The sequence below is a fragment of the Ochotona princeps genome, chromosome 19 (genome assembly GCF_030435755.1).
Source record: "Ochotona princeps isolate mOchPri1 chromosome 19, mOchPri1.hap1, whole genome shotgun sequence".
Classification (NCBI taxonomy): Eukaryota; Metazoa; Chordata; class Mammalia; order Lagomorpha; family Ochotonidae; genus Ochotona; species Ochotona princeps.
Genome location: NC_080850.1, coordinates 20,651,538 through 20,678,566, shown reverse-complemented (window position 1 = coordinate 20,678,566; position 27,029 = coordinate 20,651,538). Strand labels below are relative to the sequence as shown.

The 27,029-nt window shown below is 40.8% G+C and overlaps 1 protein-coding gene across 2 annotated transcripts in view; it reads left to right on the top strand.

Annotated features, from left to right (window-relative positions):
* Positions 1-27,029, top strand: part of GRIA1 (glutamate ionotropic receptor AMPA type subunit 1) — a 290,651-nt gene that overhangs the window by 188,460 nt on the left and 75,162 nt on the right. For both annotated transcript variants that reach the window (XM_004587507.3, XM_004587506.3), the window contains exons 8-11: positions 793-897; positions 14,421-14,531; positions 15,650-15,856; positions 19,982-20,352. In XM_004587507.3, the coding sequence (XP_004587564.2) occupies positions 793-897; positions 14,421-14,531; positions 15,650-15,856; positions 19,982-20,352 (794 nt within the window). The remainder of the gene's footprint in view (positions 1-792; positions 898-14,420; positions 14,532-15,649; positions 15,857-19,981; positions 20,353-27,029) is intronic.

The following is a 27,029-nucleotide window of genomic DNA, read 5'->3' as shown; positions in this document are numbered from 1 at the left end:
TAAACTTGAAAATATGAGGCAATGACAGCTCGAAATCATTCATGGAGCAAAAGCCCCATATAGCCTATGTGCATAGGGTTCAAATACAGATTTTATTTTAATGCAGACTTCTTTAAGACCCAGCACTCTCTGATGTGGACATAAAGTCTTCTCCTGAGGTGGTATAAAATTTTAACAGCACTTTCACTGTAGCTGTGTCATTCAAGGTAGATGGAGCAGGGATTTTGAAAAGGCGGCTTACGGAGGTGACTCAGGGTCATGTGGCTACTAAGGGGGAAGCTGAAATCAATTCCAGGTCTTTAGGCTTCTAATACTCTATTACCCCAACATAAAGGAATTAAGAAAGTATTCTCAAGCCTCACATAAGGTATCATAAGGCCAGATTCTGATCCTGAGTTGCCTCCTGACTCCTCAGCAATAACATAGCAACACATATCCTCTGCAAGCTGCCTTCAGGTTCTTCAATTCCAGTGGTGTCTGAAGGTGGTCGTCATGATGTGGATGTGGTAGGAATCTTTAATAATTAAGGATGGTGACGACGTTTCATGTATTTACACCTTCTGACCCACTGTGGTATTTGCCTAAAGCAAGAGCAAAAATAACTTTCAGAATGGACATCAGTCTATTGAGAAAAAAATGAGCAAAAGAGGGTTTTGAGCACTCAGCCCTACTCCAGTCTCATCTCTAGTAACATTCTTGGTTCTGGAATTTACTTTAGCAGAAAAATTTTTACAAATATGAAGGGTATTAAGTTTATTGCTGAATTCAGAATCATTTGGCCTTGTTTTTCAGGTGCGGTTTGAAGGTTTGACTGGAAATGTGCAGTTCAATGAGAAGGGTCGCCGGACCAACTACACCCTCCATGTAATTGAAATGAAACATGATGGTATTCGAAAGGTAAGGGCTTTTGCTTCCATGTGTTGGCAGGAGAGGGTTCAACAGATGCTTTGGCCAGTGCCTAGATCTTCCCAAAGAAATCTGCCTTTCTTGAACTGCGTCTCTGAGAGATTCAGGCAGTGCAGACCCTAGATTCAGTTCTTACACTGGCCAACTGACTTTAGGAAAGTCAGCTTGCTTTATTATTATTATTATTATTATTATTATTATTATTAACTACATTGCATTATGTGACACAGTTTCATAGGCTCTAGGATTCCCCAACCCCTCCCCATGCCCTCCCCCCATGGTGGATTCCTCCACCTTGTTGCAGTATTACAGTTCAAAGTCAGTCAAGATTCTTTCTTTGCAAACATATACCAAGCATAGAGTCCAGCAGCTTATTGTCCAGATAAATTCAGCAGTTTCTTGGGGAGACCATCTCTGGTCTGAAGGTAGAGCTGGCAGAATATCACTCCGATCAATTGGAAGCCCCAGCCCAGCATCAACAACAATTTATAACATTGTAGAATTATTGACATGGTATTGAGTAATCAATGTGTTAAAACAATGCAAGTTCTTAACCACATCCTGTGACTGCTGGTTCTGTGTACAAACAAAAATTGAAATGTCAGCTTACTTTTTTGAAAATTGACTCATTTAACTGCAAAGTGAAGATAAAAATCTACTTAATACCATATACTCATCCACACACCTACCCGTGTGTGTATGTGTATGTGTGTGTGAAAAAATCAAAGGATAGGAAAGCAATTTGATTACATGATGCTGTTTCTAAGGGATTCTGTGGACTTTGGAAAAGATGTTTGCTGAATCATTAAAATGATGATGACTGTCTCCTAATCTACACTTACATTCATTTAATTTTACACACAGAATAAGGGCGAACTTTTTGTTTCTATGTGTGTGTGTGTGTGTGTGTGTGTGTATTCCTAGATTAAAGCTCAAATCCTTAGGGTAACATTCAGGATTTTTTTAATATTTATTTATTTTATTGAAAAGTCAGATTTACAGAGAGAAAGAGAGACAAAGATCTGTCTGCTGATTCACTCCCCAAGTGGCCATCACAATGACCACAGCTGAGCTGATCTGGAGCCAGAAGCCTGGAGCTTCTTTCCAGGCCTCCCAAGTGGGTGCAGGGTCCCAAGGCCTTGGACCATCCTCTACTGCTTTTCTCAGGCCACAAGCAATGAACTGGATGGGCAGTGGAGCACCTGGGATTACAAACCAGTGCCCATATGGGATCCTGGCACATGTAAGGCGAGGACTTCAGCCACTAGGCTATCACACCATGCCTCTAACATTCAGAATTCTACCAAACCCTATGTTCTTTGGCTTCTATCAATTTTCCCACATTGACCCTTGACACTTACTTTCTCTTTATACTCAAAATATTCTGATTGTATTTCACCTCCTTAACTACACCATGTTCTTTCTTGTCATATGGTTTTTACACTATTTCCTCTGTCTAGGACTCTATCCACCCATTCCCATCTTTTGCATGGTAAAAATCCTTCTATATTCTTTAGTATTCAGAGTAAATGGCATTCCCTCAGGGAATCCTTCCCTGGCAACTTTTCTAGTTCACTGACCCCCATTATATGTCTGAGTTCTGTGCTGATGCAGTGTAGTGACTTGTAGCATGTTAAGATGCAGTGTGGTTTGGCGCTAGTGAAGTGTCATGGATCTGAATGCTGAATCTGGAATCCTAGAAACAAGATCCTGGCTTTACCATTTATCAGCCTGGGGTGCTGGAAAAATTATTCAAGATTTCTGTGCCTTGAATTTATTCTCTTCTGAAAAATGAGACTCACTCTGATAAATCAAACCTTATAGGGTCATTGAGAGGATTAAATGCTGCATGCTGTGCAGAATTTCTCATTGGTCTAAACACAAAGAAAGTTGGTTCTTAATCTCTTAAACTTAATGCTCTTTCTGCCTGTGCTGTCAGATACACTTGCCATTAGCCATGTGTAGCTCTTCAGTTTTCAATTAATTACAGTTTAAATAAGTCCTTCAGTGGCCCTCACCACATGCCAAGTACCCAATAAATGCACATGGTTAATGGTTCTTCAATCAAACAGCATGGACATAAAGCATTTCCATCGTTGCAAAATGTTCTACCATGTAGTCTTACATGTACATCTTCAGGTCTGTGAAACCCATTCTCTTGGCTCTTGTCTGGAGTCCTACCTTGTACTCCAGAGTCTATGTTAATTCATTTCACACATTCAGATTATTAAAACAATTGCTGTTACAACAAATCAATATAGACAACAGATTCAAATAACACAAATTTAACATCTTACAATTCTGTAAGTGATACATCCAGTGAATCTCACTGAATTAACAAAACCAAGGTGTTAGCAAGGCTGTGTCATCTGGAAATTCCAGCACAGAGCCCGTTTCTTGTCTCTTGTAGCTTCTTTCAGAGGTCACCCCTATTGCCTGGCTCATGTTACCTTTCCTCCAACTTCTAACACAGCAGTATCACACCTTTGACCCTTCTCCTTTCATCAGATCTTCCCTGATCTCAGCCCGGAATGTTTCTTGACTTGTAATGACTCATGCAATTAGGTTTCTCCATTTTTAGGTCTGGAAGCTTAATCACATCGCCAAAATCTCCTTGGTCATATAAGGTAACATTCTGAGAGCTTCTCTAGATTAGGGCATGGGCAACTTCAGCAGAGTATTATTGTGTCTATCTGAAATGCCAAATTCGAATGGCTTTCTTCAACTTTTCTTCTACCAAGTGGAAGGTAACCTTTGTCCTACCTGTGGCCCTGCTCACAGAGCATACTTGGCTCCTCTTGAGGCACTTGTTGTTGGCATCCATCCCATCCTCTTTGACTGTTAGCAACTTAAGGGCTCCAGCACCCTCTTCCTACCTCCTACTGGGTAACACTGCATTAGTAACCCCACTAGGCCCCATTACCAGCATTATGTTTCAGCAGGTTCCAAACAGGAGCACTCTTCTGGTCTAGAAAGGGAGCCACTCTAACAATACACTTACTTTTAGCAAATCTTTGTAATGGTAATTATACAAAGACATTCTCTAGGGACAAAACTTTCTGCAAATAATGCCTATCCTGAAATAGTCCAATTCTTACTCCATTTTTATTAACCCCATTCATATTCCTGTTGCTGCTAGAGAAGTAATCTGCTGGATCACTTGGCTCTTACAATCCTTCATTTGCCACTTCTTTAGATGGGAACAGATAATGTCAGCATTTGCACCCAATCATTGTTCAGTGAATGTTATGGTTTTAAGCCTTATAGAAAATGTCAAAGGGATGGTATGTGACTGAAATGTTTTTTTTCCTTTTCAAAGCATTTTGTTCATAGTTTGGCTGTAAAGAGTATTGGCCTTACTGCTATGTCCCTGTTTCACAGACAGATAAACCAAGGCAGAGAGACCCAACAGACTGCTTAGGGTGTCTCCTTTCCCAGGTGGGAAGAAGCCCATTAGCCCACCTCGGGGGTTCCAGTGAGCAGTAGTTTGAGACCTTAATCCCGTCTGCTGACTCTCCATCCAGCCCAGGCTCATTCTGTAGCAGGTGCTGCCAGAGCTGAATGGGTTAGATTGACATAATCAAGGCATTTCTGATGACTAAGGGGCAGGGGAAGAGTGGGCCATTCAGGGAACGTTGTAGCCCCTGGAAGGGACACCAGACTTATTATTGACTCTCCAAGTCACCTTCCTTTCAGACTCTGAAATGAGTAGATAGTGTCAGCCTTTGCCGTCTAGATGAAGACATAAACATGGCAGATTTTTAGTGTGTCATGCACACAGCAGGCGAGCAAATTGTTCCTAGATCGAAACTTGTTCACCAGGGACCCCTGCTGTTTCTAGAATCCTTAGAATAGCCTTTGCTATGGGGAAGAACATTACTGCTCTTCCTGGTACAGCAAATTGACATTTCTATACTATGAGAGGTTAGTTGCATGGTTGCCAAAGATAAAATAACAAAACTGGGGTATACCATGATATTTCAAAACAAAGCCAAAATGATTCCTATATTCTTGTCAGTAGATGGCATATCTTGGGGACATCATGCTGGTGTGACAAGTAAGAGAACCAACAGACATGTATCACAGTCTGTGTCATACAGATGTGTGGCCTTCAGTGTTTGGCATTTAATCTCTTTGAGTCTTAACTGTAAGGTATATTTTATTCATTTCAAAAAGAAACAGGATAGAGAAGGAGAGACAGAGAGAGTGGGAGAGAACTTTCATCTCCTGGTTCACTACCCAACTGGCTACAACAGAAAGAGCTGGGCCAGGTCAAAGCAGCAGCCAAGGACTCCATCCAGGTCTCCCACATGGGTAGCAGAAGTTCAAGTACTCGGCACATTGTTTGCTTCTTTCTCACATGTATTGGCAGAGAACTGGATTGGAAATGGAACAACCAGGACTCAAACCTGCACTCCACTATGGGATGCCAGCATCACAAGCAGCAGCTTAACTTACTATGCCACAATTTTGGCCCCAGAGTCTTTAAAATAAATGAGAGGTTTTGAACTATCTAAATCCCTCCCAACTCTGACACTCTGGGTATCAATGCCATCTGAAAATGTTTTCAGTCTCAAGTTCCTAATCACATCATCCCTCTCCCAGCTGGATTTTGGCTTCTTCTGTGGAAGGAGAGGGAAGGATCTTTACCAACTGACAAACTGCTCTTCAGTATAATCTTCCCAAACTTACACCCAGGATCAGGATTGCCAGTCTATAGACTGTTAGGTGCCTTCTTATTCTCAAGGCTTGCCTGTATAGAGAACATCTCAGAAATAGACACAGAAGACTTATGGTTCTCAGCCTTGGACACCTGATTAAGAGGGCAGATTCATGAGGTCTGGGCCCTGCTACTGGAAAACAAAAATTAAGCCTCAAAATCTTCATAGGTTTAAAGTTCCCTGTCAACCTGAGAGATTCTTGGTGCTCTATACAGAACAGTAAGAAACACTAACAGAGCAGTATGTTTTGGGCTTCAGTGGCACACAGACCAGGATTGAAGTATCTGCTCTCTTCTACTTAAGTATATAACCTTGGACAAGCTATTTGGCCTCCCTGCACCACACTTATATTGTGTCTAAAAGGCAGGTAGCACACTTCATGGAATTGATGTCAACTCTGATAGAGATGATCCCTGATTCTTCCCCTGCCTATTGTCAGGCCAAGAAAATAGTGCCTCACAATGTACTGACCATTTATCCCACATTTGTTTGCTTTGTATTTTAAATTCATTTCCGTGGGCCACAGGGATTTTGTGCAAGCATTGAGTTTTTGTGAGTCAGACTGTGCGAGCCCATAGAATGGATAAATTACCAAACAAAAATAACAGAGTAACCTTAAAATCCCCAAGCAAATGGTTTTGCTTTATTTTTCAGATCCCGGAGCTGTTTCTAAACTTACTTCCCAGCAACTAAATCCTTTCTTAGTATGTGAGCTTAAACATTCTTTGTTTACAGGGGATCTGACTTTGCGAAAACCAATCCTTCCACATCTGTGACTTCTGGCCTTTTATTCAGTCAGCCTCATTGCAAAGTAATTTCTCAGATGTTCAAGTGTGACCTAGTTATGCTACTTTCATTGAACACTGCATGGCCTTACCTGACACGTGCAATGAAGAAGAGTTGCTTCTTCCTAATTTTGAGCCTTGGGAAAATTCTCCCCATCTTCAGGCCTGTATCTTACCTGCTCATGTGGTCAACATATCTCCTAGATCTAGTTTGACATCCCATTGAAATATGTATGCTCTGAGCACTCACCAGATATAATGATTAGGAGCTTCAGATGCCAGGTTAGGCACTGCCTCTACTAGAACTGGAGCCTAGAAACTCCACTCAGAAATGCCATTTGACCACAGGGTACTGATGGAGAATTTCCAGTCAGGGAAGAGGCATTTTTCCTAAAGGCTGGGGTACTCACATCCTACATTAAGAGTACCTGAGTTTACTTCTTGACTTGTTTCCTGCCAAGACAGACCCTGATTGGCAATAGTGATGGCTTAAGTGGATAGGTACCTGCCATCCATGTGGGAAGCCTGGATGGCATTCCCTGTACCAAGCTGAAGATCCAGCCCAGTTCCAGCTGTTGCAGTTATTTAGCAAGGCAGGAAGCTGGTGTATGACAGCTCACTCACTCTTGCTTCCTCTTTCCCTCAAACAAATAATTTTTCATTAAAAATGGAATACCTAGCCAATACCAGGCAGAATCACAAGTTCTGATAAACAGCTGCCCAAGGGAAAAGTATAAAGATCTCTTACATGAAGGAACCAACATTGTTGAATTCATAGTCTATGTCTGTCTCCACTGATCCTGTGGCTAACTTTGGACCTAGCTGATGGCAACTACTCATTTCAACTTGATTTGAATGCCCTACCCTGTCCTGTGTGAATTAGCCCCAGTTCTCATTCTGTGTACAACTGTTACGGGAAGAATGGCTGGAGAAAAAGGACTCATATGACCCAAACGCCTCCTGACAAAGAAAATAATCTGAAAGCCCAGAGAATTTACACCTCTCCATTCCATATGCTCTTTGGAGGCCTTTCTTTAAACCCCTACCACCCAAGTTCATACATATCATACCATGTGATAACACAAATTCAGCTTTAATGCCAACCTTATCTCCTCTGAGCCCCTGCCTTCCTCACTCAGTGGCCTCAGTATTCAGGATTCTGTTGTCTACATTCTTTCCTCCTGACAAGGCTGCTTCTTCATCACAAAAGCTGGGACAGTAATTTTCAAATCTGCATCAGATTTCGCTACTGTACTTAAGAGTTTCACTAAATTCCTCTTGCCCATAAAATACAGTTTATCTGCTAACGTTGTCCTCTACACCCTCCAGGCTACTTCCCTCCAATACCACCTCCTGAATCTTTAATAACCAGCTCCTTACTTTGCAGCTACAGTGGCACCTTCCTGTTGCTCAGCCACATCAGGGTCGCTCTTTCCTTTCTGTATGTGTCTGCCTTTCCTGGTGTTCTCTCTCATTCTGTTTTCATGAGCTATGTGTCTTCTTGTCATTCAGATCTTAGCTTAAGTGAAGCCACTCAGGATAGGCTGCCCTTCCATCTGGCACAGTCACATTAACCCATTCTATGTTTTTCATACTCCTTACCAAGTCTAATGTTTTTGCTTGTTAAATAAACCATATTAAGTTGGCAAACTATAACTCCCTGACGTATAATTCAGCCTACCACCTCTTTTTGCATTGCCCATCAACTTAGAGATTTTGGACAACCCACCAGCTCATGGTCTTTACACTTTTAAATGCTTGCAATAGATCAAAAGAAGACTATTTTGTGATGTATAAAAGTCATCTAAAATTAAAATCTCAGTGTCCGGAAATTTGAAACAGAGCTATCTATGCTTGTTTGTCTATAGATTACTGATAACTGCTTCTGCATTCCAAAAGACAAGATGAGTAGTTGGGACTGAGACTGTATAAGCCACAAAACCTAAACTATCTTCTGCCTGGCTCTTTAAGATAAAGTTGGCCAATCTCTACTTTGGATATGCATTGTCCTTCTTCCACCTTCTCTGCCTCCTCATCACCTGTCTTATCCTGTACTGCTCCTGAAACAGAATGTCATAATCTGGATAACTTATAAAGAAAACAAATTATTTCTTTCAGTTTTGGAGGAAGGTCTAATATTAAGGTTCCAGTATCTGGCGAGGCCCTTGCAATGTCATTTAAAAAGGCAGAGGGCATTGAACAGTGACATAGAGAGCTCATCTTTGTAATAGCATAATTTCCACAATAATTAACCTACTCCCAGGCTCATAACATAATCCTTTCTTGATAATGGAGCTCCAGTGACTTAATCACCTCTTAAAGGGTTCCCTTTCCCAAGATCACCACAGAGGCAATTAAACATCAACATCAGTGACCATTATAACCTAAATGATACTGACTTAAAGTAACAACATACCAATTGGTAGTTATTATACAACTGGCAAGTTAATTTAATGTTGCTGGGCAATTAGGGAGCATATCTTTCCATTGATCTGCCAATAAGAAAGAAAAAAACTAGACTGCTAAGTTTAATGAAGTAATACCTCAAACAGAACTCAGATAAAGTTACACATCAATGTCAAATCCTCTAAGTATGTTAGCTTAGATAACCTCAGTTGCTGTAAGAGAGAAACTCAGCAAATTAGCTACCAGGTGCAATACAAATTTATTTATTGCTTAATCAGTGGCCAGTTTTTAGGGTTATGGCTAAGACCTAGGTTGGTGGAGTCTCCAACTATCTACTTGGGTCCTTCTAGCTGTCAACACACAATTAACAGATGGGGGAGAAAGAAAATGGAAACTGTGCTGGGGACTTAAGGGTAGCCTAGAAGAGGGGCACAATACTTCTATTGCATTCCATTGATCAGAATCCATTTGACCAACCACCAGGTACTACACAGGCTGAGAACTGCAGTTGCTAAAGAGATAGCTATTTCCCACTAGGGAAGGCAAACAGGATGACTGGTAGGCAGCTCATTCTCTTGGCCACAGTATACTACTTAGTTTTTTTGAAACTCAATTGAATTGGAATTCATTTTGGAGGTCAAAGCTGTGAATTCAAAGGCAGCCCAAAGATTTCCATGTATATATTCAACTTAATGACTGTGCAAGGCGGATCAACTGATTTTGCAGTTCTATGATTATCTCCCTTCTAGACTTCATTCACTTTAAAAAAAAAAATTCTCACCTACCACCTAAGCTCATTTCCTACACTCAAAGAACCTTTAGAGGTACATGAAAAATAGGAGATCAAAAGTTATAACTGGCCCCAGGAGAAGACTGCTCACTGTCAGGATTGTTTAAATCCTCTCCTGAACAGTGGGCCCTAATCTTTACCAAACTACTAATTCTGACTTACTTTCAGATAGAATCAAAGCTCCTACATACTCTCAGTAGAGAATCAAAGGGCTGTATAATAATCCAAGCCATTTGCCAAAGAAATGGAAATATACTCTCACCTCCAAACTCCAATGTCATTTCAATAATCTTTGCCAGTTTTCTTTTCATGATAAAAAAAAATCTGGCTTACAGGAGGTGTAGGCCTGTGGTCTGGCATCACTGAGTCTAATAAACCTAGTGATGTAATCTCTCACTTCATTTCGAAAGGACTAGAAACAAAATAAACTTGTTTACAACATTCACTTATTATTATACTAGCTTGTAAAATGAAAGACAATATATGAAAGCCATCAAAAACATAGTATTCTTTTATAAATCCCAACTTAATAGTAGTACTGTGATACTAGGTTTAAAGGAACTCTAGATCCTTTAAAAAATCGGTCTCTTTTATATTCTGTATTTATATAAAGACAACAAGTTCATGTATTTCACATATACAATTTTGAAAGCATAAGATACTTACCACCCTGCCCTCCTTCCATCCCTCACTCCCATCATCCCTTATCCTTCCTTAGTTTTCCATTAATTTTTTTTAATTATTTATTATTTAACTTCAGTAATTACATTGTATTATGTGACACAGTTACACAGATACTTGGGTTCTCCCCACCCCTCCCCAAACCCTCCCACCATGGTGGATTCCTCCACCTTGTTGCATAACCACAGCTCAAGTTCAGTTGAGATTTCCCCATTGCAAGCGTATACCAAACATAGAGTCCAGTATCTTATTGTCCCGTCAAGTTCAACGGCTTCTTAGGTATACCCTCTCTGGTCTGAAGACAGAGCCAGCAGAGTATCATCCCAGTCAATTGAAAGCTCCAACATACCATCAGCAAAAATTTACATCATTATGGAATTAATTGACATAGTAATGAGTAACCAATATGTTAAAAGTAAATGCGAGTTCCCAGCCACCTTCTGTGGAATATATCCACCTTCTGTGGAATATATCCAGAACACTTGTTCTATGAGAAACCAACATGCACTCCTATGTTCATAGCAGCACAATCAGTAATTGCAAAAACATGGAAACAACCAAAATGCCCATCAACAGAGGATTGGATAAGAAAGCTATGGTTCATCTACTCCATGGAATACTACTCAGCTATTAAAAAAAAACAAAATGCAGTTCTTTGTGGCCAAATGGGCCAAACTGGAAACCATCATGCTAAGGGAAATGAGCCAATCCCAAAAGGCTAAATACCACATGTTTGCCTTGATTTAAGATGATATGATGTTATGTATAACATGTTATGTTTTGAATGTTATATGTTGTGTATAAACTAAAATTGAAGTTTTCCATTAATTTTTACAATGACATACTTTCAATTTACTGCATAATCACAACTTTAATGCTCCACTAAATAAAGAATTCAACAAGTAGCAAGAAGAAAAACCACTGTTACTCTCCTTAATGACTGAGTCTCCTCTTTGGTTAAATACAATTTCTTCGTATGCTATGTGTTTTAGTAGAATTAATAGCATGTCAAGAGGACAACATTCTATTGAGCTTTGCACAGTTTAGGCAGAAACAGCTGACCTGTGGACTATTTTGAAGGGAAAAGAAAGAAAGGAGAAAGAAAGGAAGGGAATAAAGGACACAGAGAAAAGGAGGAGGTAAAGGAGATAAAAACTGAAGGAACCAAACATATCTTAGCACCAATCAGTGGGGAGAAACATACCAATTTGACATTGTCCCAAGTTTAAAATTGTGAAATAATTTTACCTTTGCAATCCATGAGATCTGAGTTCCTGAAACTAATCTACTATATAAATTTTCCTTTTAAGTTAGGTTATTTGATCTCCCTAAGCCTATGTCTTCTCACCTGGAAAACAGAAAGTAATGGCAGGCCTGTCTGGATTATTTACATAGCAAGCAGATCATAAGAGTTAAATGTTGTGAAAATACTTTGGAGATTAAACATATATATATATATATATGTGTGTGTGTGTGTGTGTGTGTGTGTGTGTGTGTGTGGTGTGTGTGTGTATGTGTATATATATGTATATGTGTGTGTGTATATGGAAAAAATATATATGGGAAACAATAAATCTTGCATCATGACATACTGCCACAGTGATTTAACAATTGTTGTAAGCCAGAGGGCTTCTTGAGAAAGCAACTATCATGGGAAATTTTCAATCTAGGAAGTGGATTGAAAACAGAGCTGAGTGTTAGAGCACAGAAGAGAAAACACATAACTTTCATCCTTTTCCTGACCCCTCCCCCAACTCAGGAATGTGCTGAGAGGGTCTCATAGGCCCCTTAGGGCTCCTTGAAACATCAGTATAGTGAGGAAGCACAGACTACAGTGGGACCTTCAGCAAGTGTCTTTGTCATCAAGCCTCTATATATGTAAAATGAAAGGGTTGGATGAAATAATCTTCCTATTGTGACATTCTGGAATATAAATTCCTTATTTCTGGATCATTAGAGAAAAAATCCCCTATCACATAGACTGATAGAATCCTGCAAGGCACATGGCTGCCTTCCAAGTGTAAATCCCTAGTCACCTGAGGGACACACTCCTTTGGCTTTTGAACAATCCTGGCATCACCAGCATCCACTGCCTACATGCTGGGTCACAGAAATGCTGGGTTGCATTTTTTCTCTCTCTACAAACTATTCTTGAGCTACCTCTCTGTGAAAGATATGCTGGATTAACACAGAGGCCACAAAAGGTGTACACCTCAGTCTTGCCCACAAGTAGTATACAACACAAAAGGATAAATAGATACAGGCAAGCAAACAGCTATAGATCAGGACTCTAGCACAAACACATGCAGCATGGGGGGACACTCCAGGGCTGGCTAGCAGCATGCTGGAAGAGGACATGTTCCTACAGTCAACTGCTGGGGCTCAGATCACTTGCCTTGAGGAGCTTCCTATACTTTGCATGTCTCAGTTTCTTCACGCTTGAAATCAGGATGATAATTAGCTATCTAATTTCATAAGTTTGTATGAGAATCAAAGTAGTTAAAACACAGAAAGCAGTTTGAAGAGTGTCAGCATTTTATAAACTACAATAAACAATAACTAAAATGATTGCCAGCTCAGGGCAATCATGTTCTTTGACAAGAACAATGCCATGAAGGTAGCATCTGCAGACAGAGGCCAGGGTACCAGCCAACCTCAACCACCTTCCAGATGTATTACCTTGGACAAGTTAACCCACATACCTGAGCCAGAAGAAATCATATGCAAACTGCAAAATATTTAACATCAGACACAATAAACTTTAATCAGTGATGAAAGTTAATGTTAACTGCTGTGATACCTCAGAGGCAACTGTAGATTTGCAACTTAAAGAAGTAGGAAAGACATCAAGGTGAAGATGTTGTCTAAGATGGCCACTTGGCATGTGCCTTGGTTTGTGAGACCATGATCTTAGTTCTGACTGTTGGTAGACCTGTTCACCCTTCCCCATATCAGCTGCCAGTTCTCCTTCCTTCTTCTTTATATCAAAATCCAACAGCATGACCACAACAGAACACAACTGATAAAGGGAGTCAGAGACAGATGCTATTCTGCTGTTCCCAAAACATGATCCTCTGTTGCCTTCAGGAGAGAATCCACACTGTTCAACCTTACTTTCCAAACCTCCAATACCTAGACTCAGGTATTCACTGCCCTCTTGAGTTACTTTATGTTCCACTGATGATGACTTTATATATTGGGCAGAGTCCTGCCTTCATTTTTTAGCTCAAATTTTCTTTTGGCTTCAATCTTTTCATCTTTCAAAATCCTAAGCCCTGTCTCTTCCCACTGCCTTTTTCCCTGCATGAGATACCATACTTCCTTTTGTTTCTGAGTGCTTAAATTCATTCATGTTTAATTCTCACTCCAGACGTATGTGTATATTGTGACTACCCAAGTAGACCAGATCTATTCTCATAACAAAAATGATCAGACTCCTTTATGCTTGTCTCTGTCTCTGTCTCTCTCTCTCTCTCTCTCTGTCTCTCTCTCAATCTTTCCACCCACCTCCCCAATGTCTTCACTTCAAGTCTTCCACACATCAAAAATTTAATAAATAGTTGCTGAAACATATTAGAAAATTAGTCAGTATAGATAACCTTTTGATACTTCAAAAATTAGTGTTGTCAATTGCTACTTTGGGGATATAAACAGTATTACAATGGTTTATACTAAAAAAAAACATGTCAGTAAAGGACAAGGTAACAATCCTAGCAAGTTAAGTGAAAGAAATAGAATGTTTCAATCCTGTGATCTCAGCAACATCTCAAAATGAACTCAGGGAGGGGCAGGGTTAACAGAAATGAGGTAACTGAGGTCATGTACACAGAATGAAACCATATGAAACAGTCTAGCTTTGTAAACAGCTAAGCACTCACCCCTAAAAGGGAGCCATTTCCAGGATTTGGCCCCACCATTGTAGGGTTATCACTGGGTGTGGGGTTGCAGTAATACGCCTTGCTTGTTGTTGTTTCTGTCTACCAGTGCTTTCGAGCTCAGAGTGTCCTATACCATGTATTGTGATGCTGAGCTCCTGGCTTCTCCATTTCTGGTGTTAGCTGAGTGTTCCAGCACAGGCCAGTTCTAAGAAGTCAGGCACGCATTACATCTCCCCATTCTGTTCATTAACAGATTGGTTACTGGAATGAAGATGATAAATTTGTACCTGCCGCCACAGATGCTCAAGCTGGAGGTGATAATTCAAGTGTTCAGAATAGAACATACATCGTTACTACAATCCTAGTGAGTACTCAGTTCTGTATCAACATTACCTGGGATCCAACCTGGATCAGCATAAGTGTTTTCTACCAGTAATGAAAGCAGACATTGTTCTTACCCAAATTGTCCCATCCATAGAAACAAGCACTTGTTGAAGGAAGGAAGGAAGGAAGGAAGGAAGGAAGGAAGGAAGGAAGGAAGGAAGGAAGGAAGGAAGGAAGGAAAGAAAGAAAGAAAGAAAGAAAGAAAGAAAGAAAGAAAGAAAGAAAGAAAGAAAGAAAGAAAGAAAGAAAGAGAGAAAGAGAGAGAGAAAAAAGAATATTCTGGAAATAAGAGGTTTTGAGCTTTCACTCTACACCTCTTATATTCATTATTTTTACCTTCTCTTTTTTTAAAAAGATTTATTTTTATTTGAAAGGTAGATACACAGAGAGGAAGATCTTCCATCCAATGGTTTACTCCCTACGTGGCCGCAACGACTGGAACTGAGCCAATCATAAACCAGGAGCCTGGAGCTTCTTCCAGGTCTCCCACATGGGTGCAGGGTCCCAAGGCTTTGAGCCATCCTGGACTGCTTTCCCAGGCCACAAGCAGGGAGTTGGATGGGGAACAGGGAAGCCAGGATAAGAACTGGCACCCATATGGGATCCTGGTGGGTTCAAGGTGAGGACTTTAGCCGCTAGGCTATCATGCGGGGCCCCTCACCTTCTGGTCTTTGATGAACCACTTATACTCCTTTGAGCTCCATATATAAAACATAAAGGTAAGATTATATTGTGCCTGTTTTTATATTCTTTCAAAGAAAATTACCTAAAGTCCAGCACTTAAAGAAGATACAAGTGAGATTGTTATGATTTTAATGACTGACAACATGAGAGTTTTGGAGCCTGTTGATGCTATTCTCCCATTTCTTTGTTTCAAAGAAACAATGTATCTCTCCCAATATCAGATGAAACATTCTTGTTTCTTCCTTTACCCAAATGTCAGTGAAGGACTGGGGGGGCGAAAAAAAAAAAAAACCTAAGAAGTAGATTTAAAGCATATCTTAACTAATGTTGATATCCTCCTCTATCACATCCAAGTCCTTCTGACCCATGGTGAACACATAACCCAGATTCTCTGTCTTCTCATTTCTCTATCAGGAAGATCCTTACGTGATGCTCAAGAAAAATGCCAACCAGTTTGAGGGCAATGACCGCTACGAAGGCTACTGTGTAGAACTAGCAGCCGAGATTGCCAAGCATGTAGGTTATTCCTATCGTCTCGAGATCGTAAGCGATGGGAAATATGGAGCCCGAGATCCTGATACAAAGGCCTGGAATGGCATGGTGGGAGAGTTAGTCTATGGGGTAAGTGCACCCGAATGGAAAATTGTAGGACTGAAGAAGAGGATTTAATGGCAAACCATTTGATGGTTGTTTGGTCTTGCCTTCATTCCTATTAAATTCTATAACTGAAGATTGTGCTGAGTCATCTAAAAATCATATCTCATGACATTCTGTTCAAACTCCTGGTCCCAGCTCCTCCAGAATTACTTAGCATCAGTTGCCTATTGTCCATCACAAATGGCAGTATAACTGTAAGATCAATTTTCCTGAGACAGTCTGTTGAGTTTTCACTTCCTACTCAAAACAATTGTGGCTCCCTCAAGCAAAGATTTCTGTGGTATTCAACGTGCTATATCCAGCCCAACATTTTAGTTACTTACCTCTCTACTCCCTTTCATTCACCTTCCAAATGAACCAGAATACCCCCTCACTTTTCCAGTTACCTGGAGTATTCCCATCCATTGCTCACCTATAAAAATCCTTTACCTTCTCCAAAACATGTTTCAAGTATTAGTCTTTCCAAGGTTTTTATTTCTTTCTCCTCACAATAGGTGTGAATTCCACTTTCAACCCTCAAGAATTTAGTTCTTATTTTAACTGCTTTGTAGAGAAACAGAGAAAGTATAGCACAGAGTGTAGGAGTCTACGATTCAGAGAAGGGCTAATGGCGTGAATCTGTCCAGTATGCAGAAAGAATATAGAACTTGAAAACTGCCCATATTCAAATAGAAATAAAAGCACTCCAGTAATTCCAAAAGTATAAACAATAGATGGTGGTAGAAATAGTAAAGTGTGAAAGAAGTAAAAGAAAACATTGACGATTGCTGCTGAGGTCTTGGATGAGGGGTAGTCAGAGATAAGCATAAGGCAACAGAAGAAGAACTCTGTTGTTTCAGCTGCACACACAGAAACAGCAAGTTCTAGGTTGGGTCTGTATTTACAACATATGTAAAGCCCCCAAGGAGCCCCATGTTGACATATAGTGCTGGTCAGAATGAAGCAACTATGTCAGAAAACTTTAAATCTGTGTCTCATATTATGGCAAACAGCATCATAATGGCTTTGGGAAACATATAATGGCAAAAACTGCCTTTGGGAGGTGGCCTTTGAGGTGATATGTGAAGGTGACTAATGAGCTAAGGAATAAATCTACCTAGCTTCCCCGGTCTTTCTTCCCCATACTCCCTCTCACTTTGGAAAGCTCCACTGATAAAAGAGAGAGACCTAGATGGTTTATGCTGCATCTGGAGGCTGGTTTCCATGGGAACTCCCACTGAGTTCACAAGGTCATCCCCATGGCAACTGTTAAGAACTTTTCACCTTCTCCAGCATCCACCTGCACCTTCACCCTCAAGTAATGGAGTTTCCTTAGTAAAAAGTCTGTGATCTGAGCAGAACAATGTTATCGACTGTTCTGTGGGCACTAGCCAGTGGTGACTCATTGGCTCATCAGAGCACAGACAAGTTGGATTTGCCTCTGAATGACTCAGCTACTATTCTTGCCCCAATTTCTTCTCCATAAAATAAGACAGTTATGCTTACTTTCATTTGGGTCCCTTTTGCTGCTTAGAAAAATGCCCTAGTACAAATCATTTTGGAAATATAGGATCCTACTTAGCCCTTTTGGAAATTCTCAGTGCATACATAATGGTCTTTTTTTGAATTAATTATTTTGCATTATGTGACAGTTTCATAGGCTCTGGGAATCCCCCCACCCCTCCCCCCCACCCCTCCCCCCTGGTGGATTCCTCCACCTTGATGCAGTATTACAGTTCAAATTCAATCAAGATCCTTTCCTTGCAAACGTATACCAAACATAGAGTCCAGCTACTTATTGTCCAGATGGGTTGAACAGTTTCTTGGGGAGACCATTTCTGGTCCGAAGTTGGAGCTGGTAGAATATCATCCCAGAAATTAAGAGTCCCAATATAACATCAACAGCAATTTGCAACAACATAATGGTCTTTTAAAGACCCTAGGAAAACCTGCCCCAAGTAACCTGCTTAGAGGTGCATTTCCCAAATTTGTTTATTTTCATGCTATTAACATTCATTCAGAAATTAAATTTCATAGAACATATTTTTGTACTGATATAATTCTGCAATCTATCAGCTCCTTCATTAACTCACACCAGAAACATTTAAAGATCCATTCAATATCCTTTACAACCTTCAGCACTCATCTTCATTTACCTTCTGGGTAATTTGTGGTCAATCCCTGCAAATCACTTCTGTTTTATTGCTCCCCCACTCCTTCTCAAAGCCATATTACAAAGAGTAATATCTTCTTCCTTGACTAGCTTGTAAGTATTTATAAAAATTGTTCATTTTATGGAGTGTTAAGGAAAGAAAAAAACACAATTACTATGAAATTCACAACTGACTCCACATTGCCTTATGGAAAGTTTCTTTCCATAAGTGAGAATTTAAGTCATTCTGAAGCCAAGCTTCAGATTCCATTTAAGCACCTTCTCAATAATCCCTGCCAATGACTGTAACCAGGGGAGAGCTTTTATAAGCTACAGCCAGCTGGTGGGTGGGCAGAGCCCTTGTCTACCCAGCATTTGCCATCAGACTCACATCTGCACTGTTGGGGACACAGCATCGTAAGAGAAACCATTTGCCTCAAATAGACTTGCATAGGTATGTCTCTCATCTCAGAAATGAATGCAGTGGCATCTGTCCACAGAAACCCTCTTGGGTTTCCAGGACTCTTGATCGCAAGCCAACAGAGCAGTGGAATCATACTGAGTAGCTGCCAGTGTTTCTGCCATGTGATGAAAAGTAGCAAAGTCAGAAGAATACGATCTGATAATATTGGATGCTGGATGGCCAAGAATGAACAAATTCTTCATGTTTATCTATGTGCTGCACTTAAAATTTAAATATTGATTTATCTGTATACTTCCTAGCCATCTTCCTGAGAAACAAAAGCAGTTTTGATTGGCACACGGCTTTAAGTCATGAAGTTCTTTCCTCCTGAAATTCTGCTGTGTCCAAGAATAGATTGTCAAAGGCCTACCATTCTACCAATGCCAACTTACATGTCACCTCCTCCATGAGGCCTTCCCAGGTTTCCCCAGCCAGAATGAATCTCATCCCCATGGTCTTCTGCGCATTTTGTTTCTCTTGAATAGCACATATCCTGTCTAGGAAGGAAGACACAGAGAAAGAAAGAGAGACTATCAATCTATCCTATTATGCAATACTTTCTAATTATCTGAATGCAGAGATTATAATTTATTGAAAGCTTCTAGAGCTTGTACATCATATATGTTTACTGAATTAATTTGCCTTGTTGGCAAGAATGATTTTTGTTGGCCTTCAAACTGGCCTAGGCAAACAGAAAGATTGCCTCATGTTTCTGATGACGAACAGGAATATATTAATATGCATTTTAGGAGGTCCAAGGGTAAGCCCTGAATTTATAATGGCCCAATCGATCATATCAGGGGCTACCCCCTTCACTTCTCAGCTCTGGCCTTTCAAGTGTCATTCTAACGAAACCCAGTGCACTCTTATGCCATCCTTGAATGAATCTTTCTACCAGGAGAGTGGAGTGCACTGATTGGCCAAACTGAATCATGCGTTTCCCCTGTGACCAGTGCGAGATCAGTCCCATTCCAGCCTGAAGGAAGAGCTAAGAATTGGACAAGTTTGGTTCTCCCACCAGAGGAAGGAGGAATGACGGCCTGGCAGACAAAACCAACACATACCACCAGAGCCCCCTGCTTGCAGGATGAGGAAGAAGTATCTAACAATTAGGCATGTCAAATTATGGGATAATTGCTCCTGTCAGTAACATTTTATTTTATTATTTTTTACTGTTTTTCATGACATGGTTTCATAAGCACAGGGGTTCCCTGCTCCACCCTCATCCCCCTCCAACAACTGTTTTCCCCCCTGTTATTACAATAGTATAGTCCTTCAACAACAGTCACAAGTCCATCATTCTTCTATTTAAGTTTGTTATGACATTCTACCATTAAAAATTGGTACCATTGGTACTAGTGAAAAATTTATATAGCAAGAAGGGGGTCACCTTCTAAGATTCTTTCCCATTCTCACATCCTTTAAGATACAAAAGAATATTTATAGTAAAAAGAGAACAAGTGCAAGTACAGTTACACCTGTTTGTTTTTCCCAGAGAGCAGATGTGGCTGTGGCACCCTTAACCATCACTCTGGTTCGGGAAGAGGTTATAGACTTCTCCAAGCCATTTATGAGTTTGGGAATCTCCATCATGATCAAAAAACCACAGAAGTCCAAGCCAGGAGTCTTCTCCTTCCTTGATCCTTTGGCTTACGAAATTTGGATGTGCATTGTTTTTGCCTACATTGGAGTGAGTGTCGTCCTCTTCCTGGTCAGCCGCTTCAGCCCCTATGAATGGCACAGTGAAGAGTTTGAGGAAGGGAGAGACCAGACGACCAGTGACCAGTCCAATGAATTTGGGATATTCAACAGCTTATGGTTCTCCCTTGGAGCCTTCATGCAGCAGGGCTGTGACATCTCTCCCAGGTCAGTCAACTCTTCTTAACATTTTTTTCACTTGATGCTGTTTTTCTCTCAGGAAAAAAAATACTGGGATATTTAAGAGACGGGCATTCTGTCTACATTTTTCCTGTGTGTACTGTTCAGTTATTCTTTAGAGCCAGCTATTCATTGCATGCTACAGGTTACCTAGACTCATTCTATTGCTGGGCTAGCTCTGTCTGGTCTCCGGTTGATGTGATCTGTCAGGATTAACAGGCTAATACACAAGTCCAGTGTTCTGTAGTTGAAAAGTATAAGAAGGAATGAAGGCAGAGTATAGTGCAACTAACATTTCCTGGACACCTGACATATGCCAAGCAAAATCCTGAATCCTGCGCGCCTATCATCTCAGCAAATCCTCACAGAAATATAAACTGGAACGTCCATTTACCTCCTTTTATAAATGAGGGAACAACAAATGCTGACTCTCTTGTCAAGATTATACAGCTTTTAGGAATGAAAGATGAGATTTTCTGTCCTATTCCACTTCTGCCTGGTGGGAGGGGCACAGGATTATGAGTGTGGATTCCAGGATAGCCTGCATGTCATAAGCTCTCTGTATGACTCTGAGCAGGTCATTTCAGACTACCAGACAATAGCTCCTTCATCTTCAAAATAGTTGTATTTCTTAGTTCTAAGAAAGACCTTGGAAATTACCCAGTTTCAGTGGAGATGTAAATTTATTTCTTGTGACACAAAAAGAGTTCTCAAAGATGCTTCACATTGCATTGAAAGCACTAGGGTAGCTGAATCAGTGACATTTCAGTCTCCCACACAGAACCAGAGTAGTTGCATTTCTGCCTGTGTTAGAGATTAGACCTGTGGTTATAATCTATTTTGGAAAAAAGGTAATTCTGAAGCTAAGAAAGGAGGAATGATAGGAATAAATGGCTGAGAGGATGAGGAAATAAGTTTGAAGATCAGCAATCTAGACAATCCAGAGTAATTCTCATATGTTTGACCTTCTGTATTTATGCACAACGTTCTTTCAACTATGTTCGAGAATTTTAATGTCATAGTTAAATAGTATGAGATTTACCTAATAAATAAGCTCTGGGTGTATTTTCTATTCTGGTTACTTAATGTCTATCAACACTTTTTCTACTACGCATATTTGTAGAAACTTGAAAAGCAATGCAAGGAGACAAGGCTTAGAATTTGACCTTCATGGAGTAACCAGAGGCATGAGTACATGAATATCAAGACCTGTGGACCTGTTCTGGTTATATCTTCACCACCTACATTTTGCATTGGGTGTTGACGAGGACAATAATCCTGAGCAGCAACAGAGTAAAGTTTTCCTAACAAGCTTCTCCCAAGACTTAGTTTGCCGGCTGTATAGTTTAGAAAGTCTCATCGTGTTCCATTATAATCTTGTTTTTCTTTAAATAAGAAGACAGTCAGCAGGGGGAGGGGGAAACGTGGGAGAGGAGGTGTGAGACTAGATGCTTGGCCAACATTGGCAAACACATGGTGAAGAGAGGAAAGAACCAGACAAGGGAAGGACTTGCTTAAAAATAAATCAGGCCAGTGGATAAACAGTGGGCAGAAATGATTCTTAGCTAGTTCATATAACAGAGGAACATCAAAGCATATTCATGTCAGAAAAGACACAAGAACCTGTTTTCCTCCTTTATTTCCCCAATTGGGGGCATATTACCTATTAATGGCACTCTTACAGTCTCATATTAGGCTATGTGGTAAAATTCCCTACCATTCCCTGAGGAGTTCCAAGCCCGTGATTCATAAACTAAATCCTCTATCAGGTGTATTTTTTGTTTGTTTGTTTGAAATGTGCAGAGTTTGGCAACAGTTGCCCAAAACATGAGTGGCAGCCACCCTCTCAGGCGGTCTGTATGCCTGACATTTTACCACAGCTCCCAGCTAAATTCCTTCATTTCTGTGTTCTCAGCTGGTTTCCCACCCAGACATCCTAGGAGTTTACCCTGAGATAGAGATGAGACTAAGCCAAGGTACCAAAGTACCAAGCCTTTTTCTTGCCCAACGTTGCTCAAATGGCTCTACTTTGAACTTCTGATGTTGTAATGATAAAATTGCAATCATCACTAAATAGTGCAATCATCACTAACTTGCTGCAAGGTTGGAAATGGATCAATACATGCAGAACCACAGTGTCTAGCCTTCACCTAGGAAGCACCTAAAATGGATGCCTTTTATTATTTTAGTGATTTTTCTCTCTTGGACTTTGACTAAACTTCACTGGAAGGAAGAATGTCATTTATTGCACTAATTTGAAAACCATTTCCCTTATCTGGAGAAGTCCACGAACAAAGCAGAATAACTGGCAGCTCAATCCAGGAATGAGCAATTCCTAATTCCTTTTCACAGAAACTGGGCAAAAGTATTTGTGATTTTGGGTCAAAGGGTCTGAAATCAGAGGCTAGCATAAACTGTCAGCATAGAAGTTTTATTCAGTTGATATATGAACTTTTCCTTCTCAAGACTACCCTAACCACCCAGAGTTGAGGGGCCTGTAGAAACCCCCTTAAGAAAATTTGTATCACAATGTTTCTTGGAAATACATATAAAGAGAAGGACATGGGGAGTATATGGCCTAGTAGTTGAGATACCATGTGGGATGGCTGCACCCCATACTGGACTGTTTGAGTTGAAGTCCTGGCTGCACTCCTGACTCCAAGTTCTCACTTCTGCACACTCTGGGAAGAATGGTAATAGCTCAAGTATTCTGTTCTTGCCAAACATATGGAGAACCTAGACTGAGTTTCCAGATCCTGGCTTCAGCCTGACTCAGCCCAGCTGTACAAAGCATTTGGGAAGTAAATCAGCAGATGGGAGGTCTCTTTCTTTCTGTTTTCAAATAAAATAAATATATCTTTTAGAAAGAAGGGAGAGAGAGAGAAATACAGAGATCCTATTTCACCATGGGTCAGATAAAAGAAAAGGATATTAAGATGGTGATCAGGCCGAAGACCAGACAAAGATCAATGCCAGCAGAAACTGTTGCTGTTGTTACCCACTCTCCTTTATGTATTTCCTGATGATTCCAGCAAGTACCCCAAGCCTCTGTTAACACAGGTTGCTACCACAGAAGGTACTTGCATATGTTAAACACCCCCTCTAAGCGAGCTTCAGCTCCTTGTTCCTGCTACTTATTTCAAGAATCTACCCAAAAGCCTCACTAATCTTGTATTAGAAGACTAGGTTCCATCTGAATTACATTTATTTGTATATCCATGAGTAACTATACCTCTCTCTCATCCTTCAAACTTAACATTAGTGTCTAGAACAGAAAACCCAACAAAATATGGCTAAATGCAGTCGTTTGCAAGTCACAAATCAAACCTGGACAAGGTAGTAATGACAGATAGGGGATTATCTTTCTCACATTACAAGAAATGTGAATGGAACAGTGAATGTGAGTCAATGAAGTAAGGATTAGCTGTTCTGTGGTCGCTTTGGTCTTTTTTTTTTATTATTCTCAATATGGTAGCTCTCAGACATTGTGTCTGTGTTCAAGGATCATGCAGGGCAAGAAGTACTACCAGCTTTTTCGTCTCTGGATCAGGATTACAAAATTTTAACAAAATCTTTCCCACTCCAAGCACACATCTACTTTTATCTCTTGGGTCAGAATAATGGTGACAAAGAAGATGGGAAGGTAATAATTTAGGGTCTACAGCTTCTGGAGAAGAAGAGGCAGGAATGAATGTAGGGGAAGGTGGGGTGCATAACCAGCAGCCTTGGCTACTATGCTTCAATTTGAGTATCTTTGATTATCTTCTCCACTAGTACCAGGAATACATCAAATAATCTAATTAACATACTCATTGATGTATGCCAGGAAATGCTACTGAAATGCTTTAAAGGTTCCTCCTCCCGCCCTTTGAAATGCTTATATAATAAATTGCTTTTGTGTAGCTGATTATAACATTAAACATTAAAATTCAGTTAAGCTGTGATCAAAGATTACAAATTTTCTTCATTAGGTTGATAGTGAGATTAAAAAGCCATCCTTGAATTGCCTGCTTTGTCAGCCCAACAGATATTACTGACAGCTACAATATGCACAGTCTGGTTCTAGGTGCAAGAAGATGGGAAGATATATTGATGATGAGGCTGGGGGTTAGAAGCCTATGTTTATGGCAGCTGACAGAATAGTAGTGTAACAGACACTAAGCAAGTGATGGTGAAAGTATAAACTGTATTGTGCAATGAATAAAATGAACCTGCTGTTGCAACAGATGCTAAAGGAAGTAGAATTAAAGGAGATTTACTTACAGTGTTCCAGGAAGATTTTCCTGGGGAGCTGAAGTGGAGGAGGCAGCTCTGCTTTCAGAGAGCTGACAGACATACACTGCAATGTTCAAAGGCCCTCAAGGTGGAAAAGAGCTTAGCATTCTGAGGCCTGGAGGCCTGGAGAAACAACCAGAGTGTTAGGCTTGTAGTGAATCAAAAGAACAGGGTTTGAAATACTATTGGAGAAACAGATCGAGGCCACCTAAATGCATGGCCCTGTGGCCATCACGTAAATAAGGGTTTTAAACTAAATGTAATGGAAAGGCATTAGATGGCTTAAAGCAAAAGAATGGCTTATTTGCATGCTAAAATCCCTCTTTGGGGAACTATGAAGAAAATGAATTAGGGCTGAGAAGTGTCCAGAGTGGAAACCCCGGGACCAAGCAAAAGGCTCTCACAGCCACCCAGGGAAATTACAATGATGGAAACTATAATGACGGTTGTGGACATGTTTTATGGTTTACTCTGAAACTGACACTGACAGGATGAGTCCATGACGAAGGGAGGATCTGGAAAACATGAAACTGTGCTTCCAGAAACCTCTAGCTCTGAGATGGGTAATAAGGAAGCTGTTATGCATTCATCTCATGTTATAATGAGAAAACGCAAGCCCAATAGTAGGGCAATGGATTTCTTCAAAGTTGTGTTAATACCACCCATGACTGACCTTTTAATGCTCAGAACAATGCTACTTCACCCATTAGTCTCCATCCAAGGTTCCCCTACCTGTAGGAGAACTAAGTGTGCTGGCCTTGCTTGCTAACACTGAGGGGATAGCAGGCAAGGGGAATACACTGTGGTGAATCCCTTTGCAGCACTCCCTGATAATGTTGCATGCAGGAGGAGGCAGTGTCACCAGCAGGACCATTGCCTTCAATAGACACAATAAAACCCATCTGTGTTCAGGGCCTTGCTCACAAGAGCAGACACTGGAACCTTTTCTGTCCCCTGGAGCCTTGCTTTCTGTACCTCTAAGCCATTTTTCCTAGACAGTGTCATGGTTCAGTGACTATCGGACTTTAATGACCTCTGAACCTGGGCAGAAGGGAGAAAGGAGGCTGTGAAGTATGCATAGTCCTCCCTGCAACTGCAGTATTTCCAATGGCATAGATGTTGGGTGGGGTCAAGGAGTCTGCCTTTGGACAAATGTCCCAGAGGAATCTGATAACAGTGGGTCCAAGTAGAAATCCCGGTTCCTTGTCTCAAGATTCAAGGAGTATCAAAGGGCACATTTCTTTGTTCACAGCTGTCCACACATTCATGTGATATGGTTCCTAGCAGCAATGAACCCTTTGGCCTAAATGTTGTTTGTGCCTTCAAGTTGTAAAACTTTTAAAATATCAGGCTGTTTCTATCTCTGAGCCTCCTCTCCCCCATTGCATTCCAGCATCTAATGAGCAAGAACATTGGGTATTCATGGCATTCTCTGGGAGATGGGGAGATGCCAAAAGGCTGGGTGGATGGGAGAGGTTTCACATCATCTCCCAACACCAGTGGCATATTAGTTGTTATGAAATTCATGTGTGAATGCAAAGGTCAAGCTGTCATTTGTTGTTAGCATGGGTTTTCTTTCTTGGCTACCCTGTACCATGATGAATCAGTTATGGGGCTCTCAACAAACAAATCAGCTGGGGAGCTCATGATACAGGCTCCTGGTAGATCTAAAACGTGACATGCTCCCCAGCCCAAGACATAGTCTCTATGAGGGGTAACTGTCTTCACCAGGTAGAGATAATACCCATACATCCAAATACAATCACTGATCAGGAATAAAAGAATTCTGTGGCCTGAAATGATTTCCCACCTTTCTCTAACCCCCTAAGGCAGGGCCCTCCAATTGCCTCTTGAAAGCACTGTCTCCATGAGGAAACCCAGGGGCAAGGGAACCCTGAGAGTGCAGAATTAAGGAGGGATTGGCCTGAATGAAGTGATGCCCTTATCACAGCTCAGTGCCCCATACTCTTGCAGTTTCAACTCTGTGTTACCTGATGGTGAGACCCAGAGCCAGGATCTGCTGCTGAGCAATTTCCCAAACATTTGGGAAGAACAGAAGTCTCAATCCCACAAGTCAGCTTAAGATGAACATTTGGGGCAGCAGTCTAGCCATCAGCAATGAGAAATTTGAACAACGATAAAGAGACATTTAGAATCTATTTTTCAGGTATTCACTCACTGATTCATTAGCCATGGTTCAAGATCAGTTGGCATAAGCTGAGCATGCATCAACAAAAAGACCCCCCTCCCCTCAATTCTGGACAGTCACTAGCCTGGAAACTCTATATGGACCCAAAAGAAATACATGCCTAGCTTCAGCTTCTGGGCCAACAGTTTGAGATCCCTTGAAGGATGGTGAAGGGTACTAAATAACGCTGCATTCAATGAAT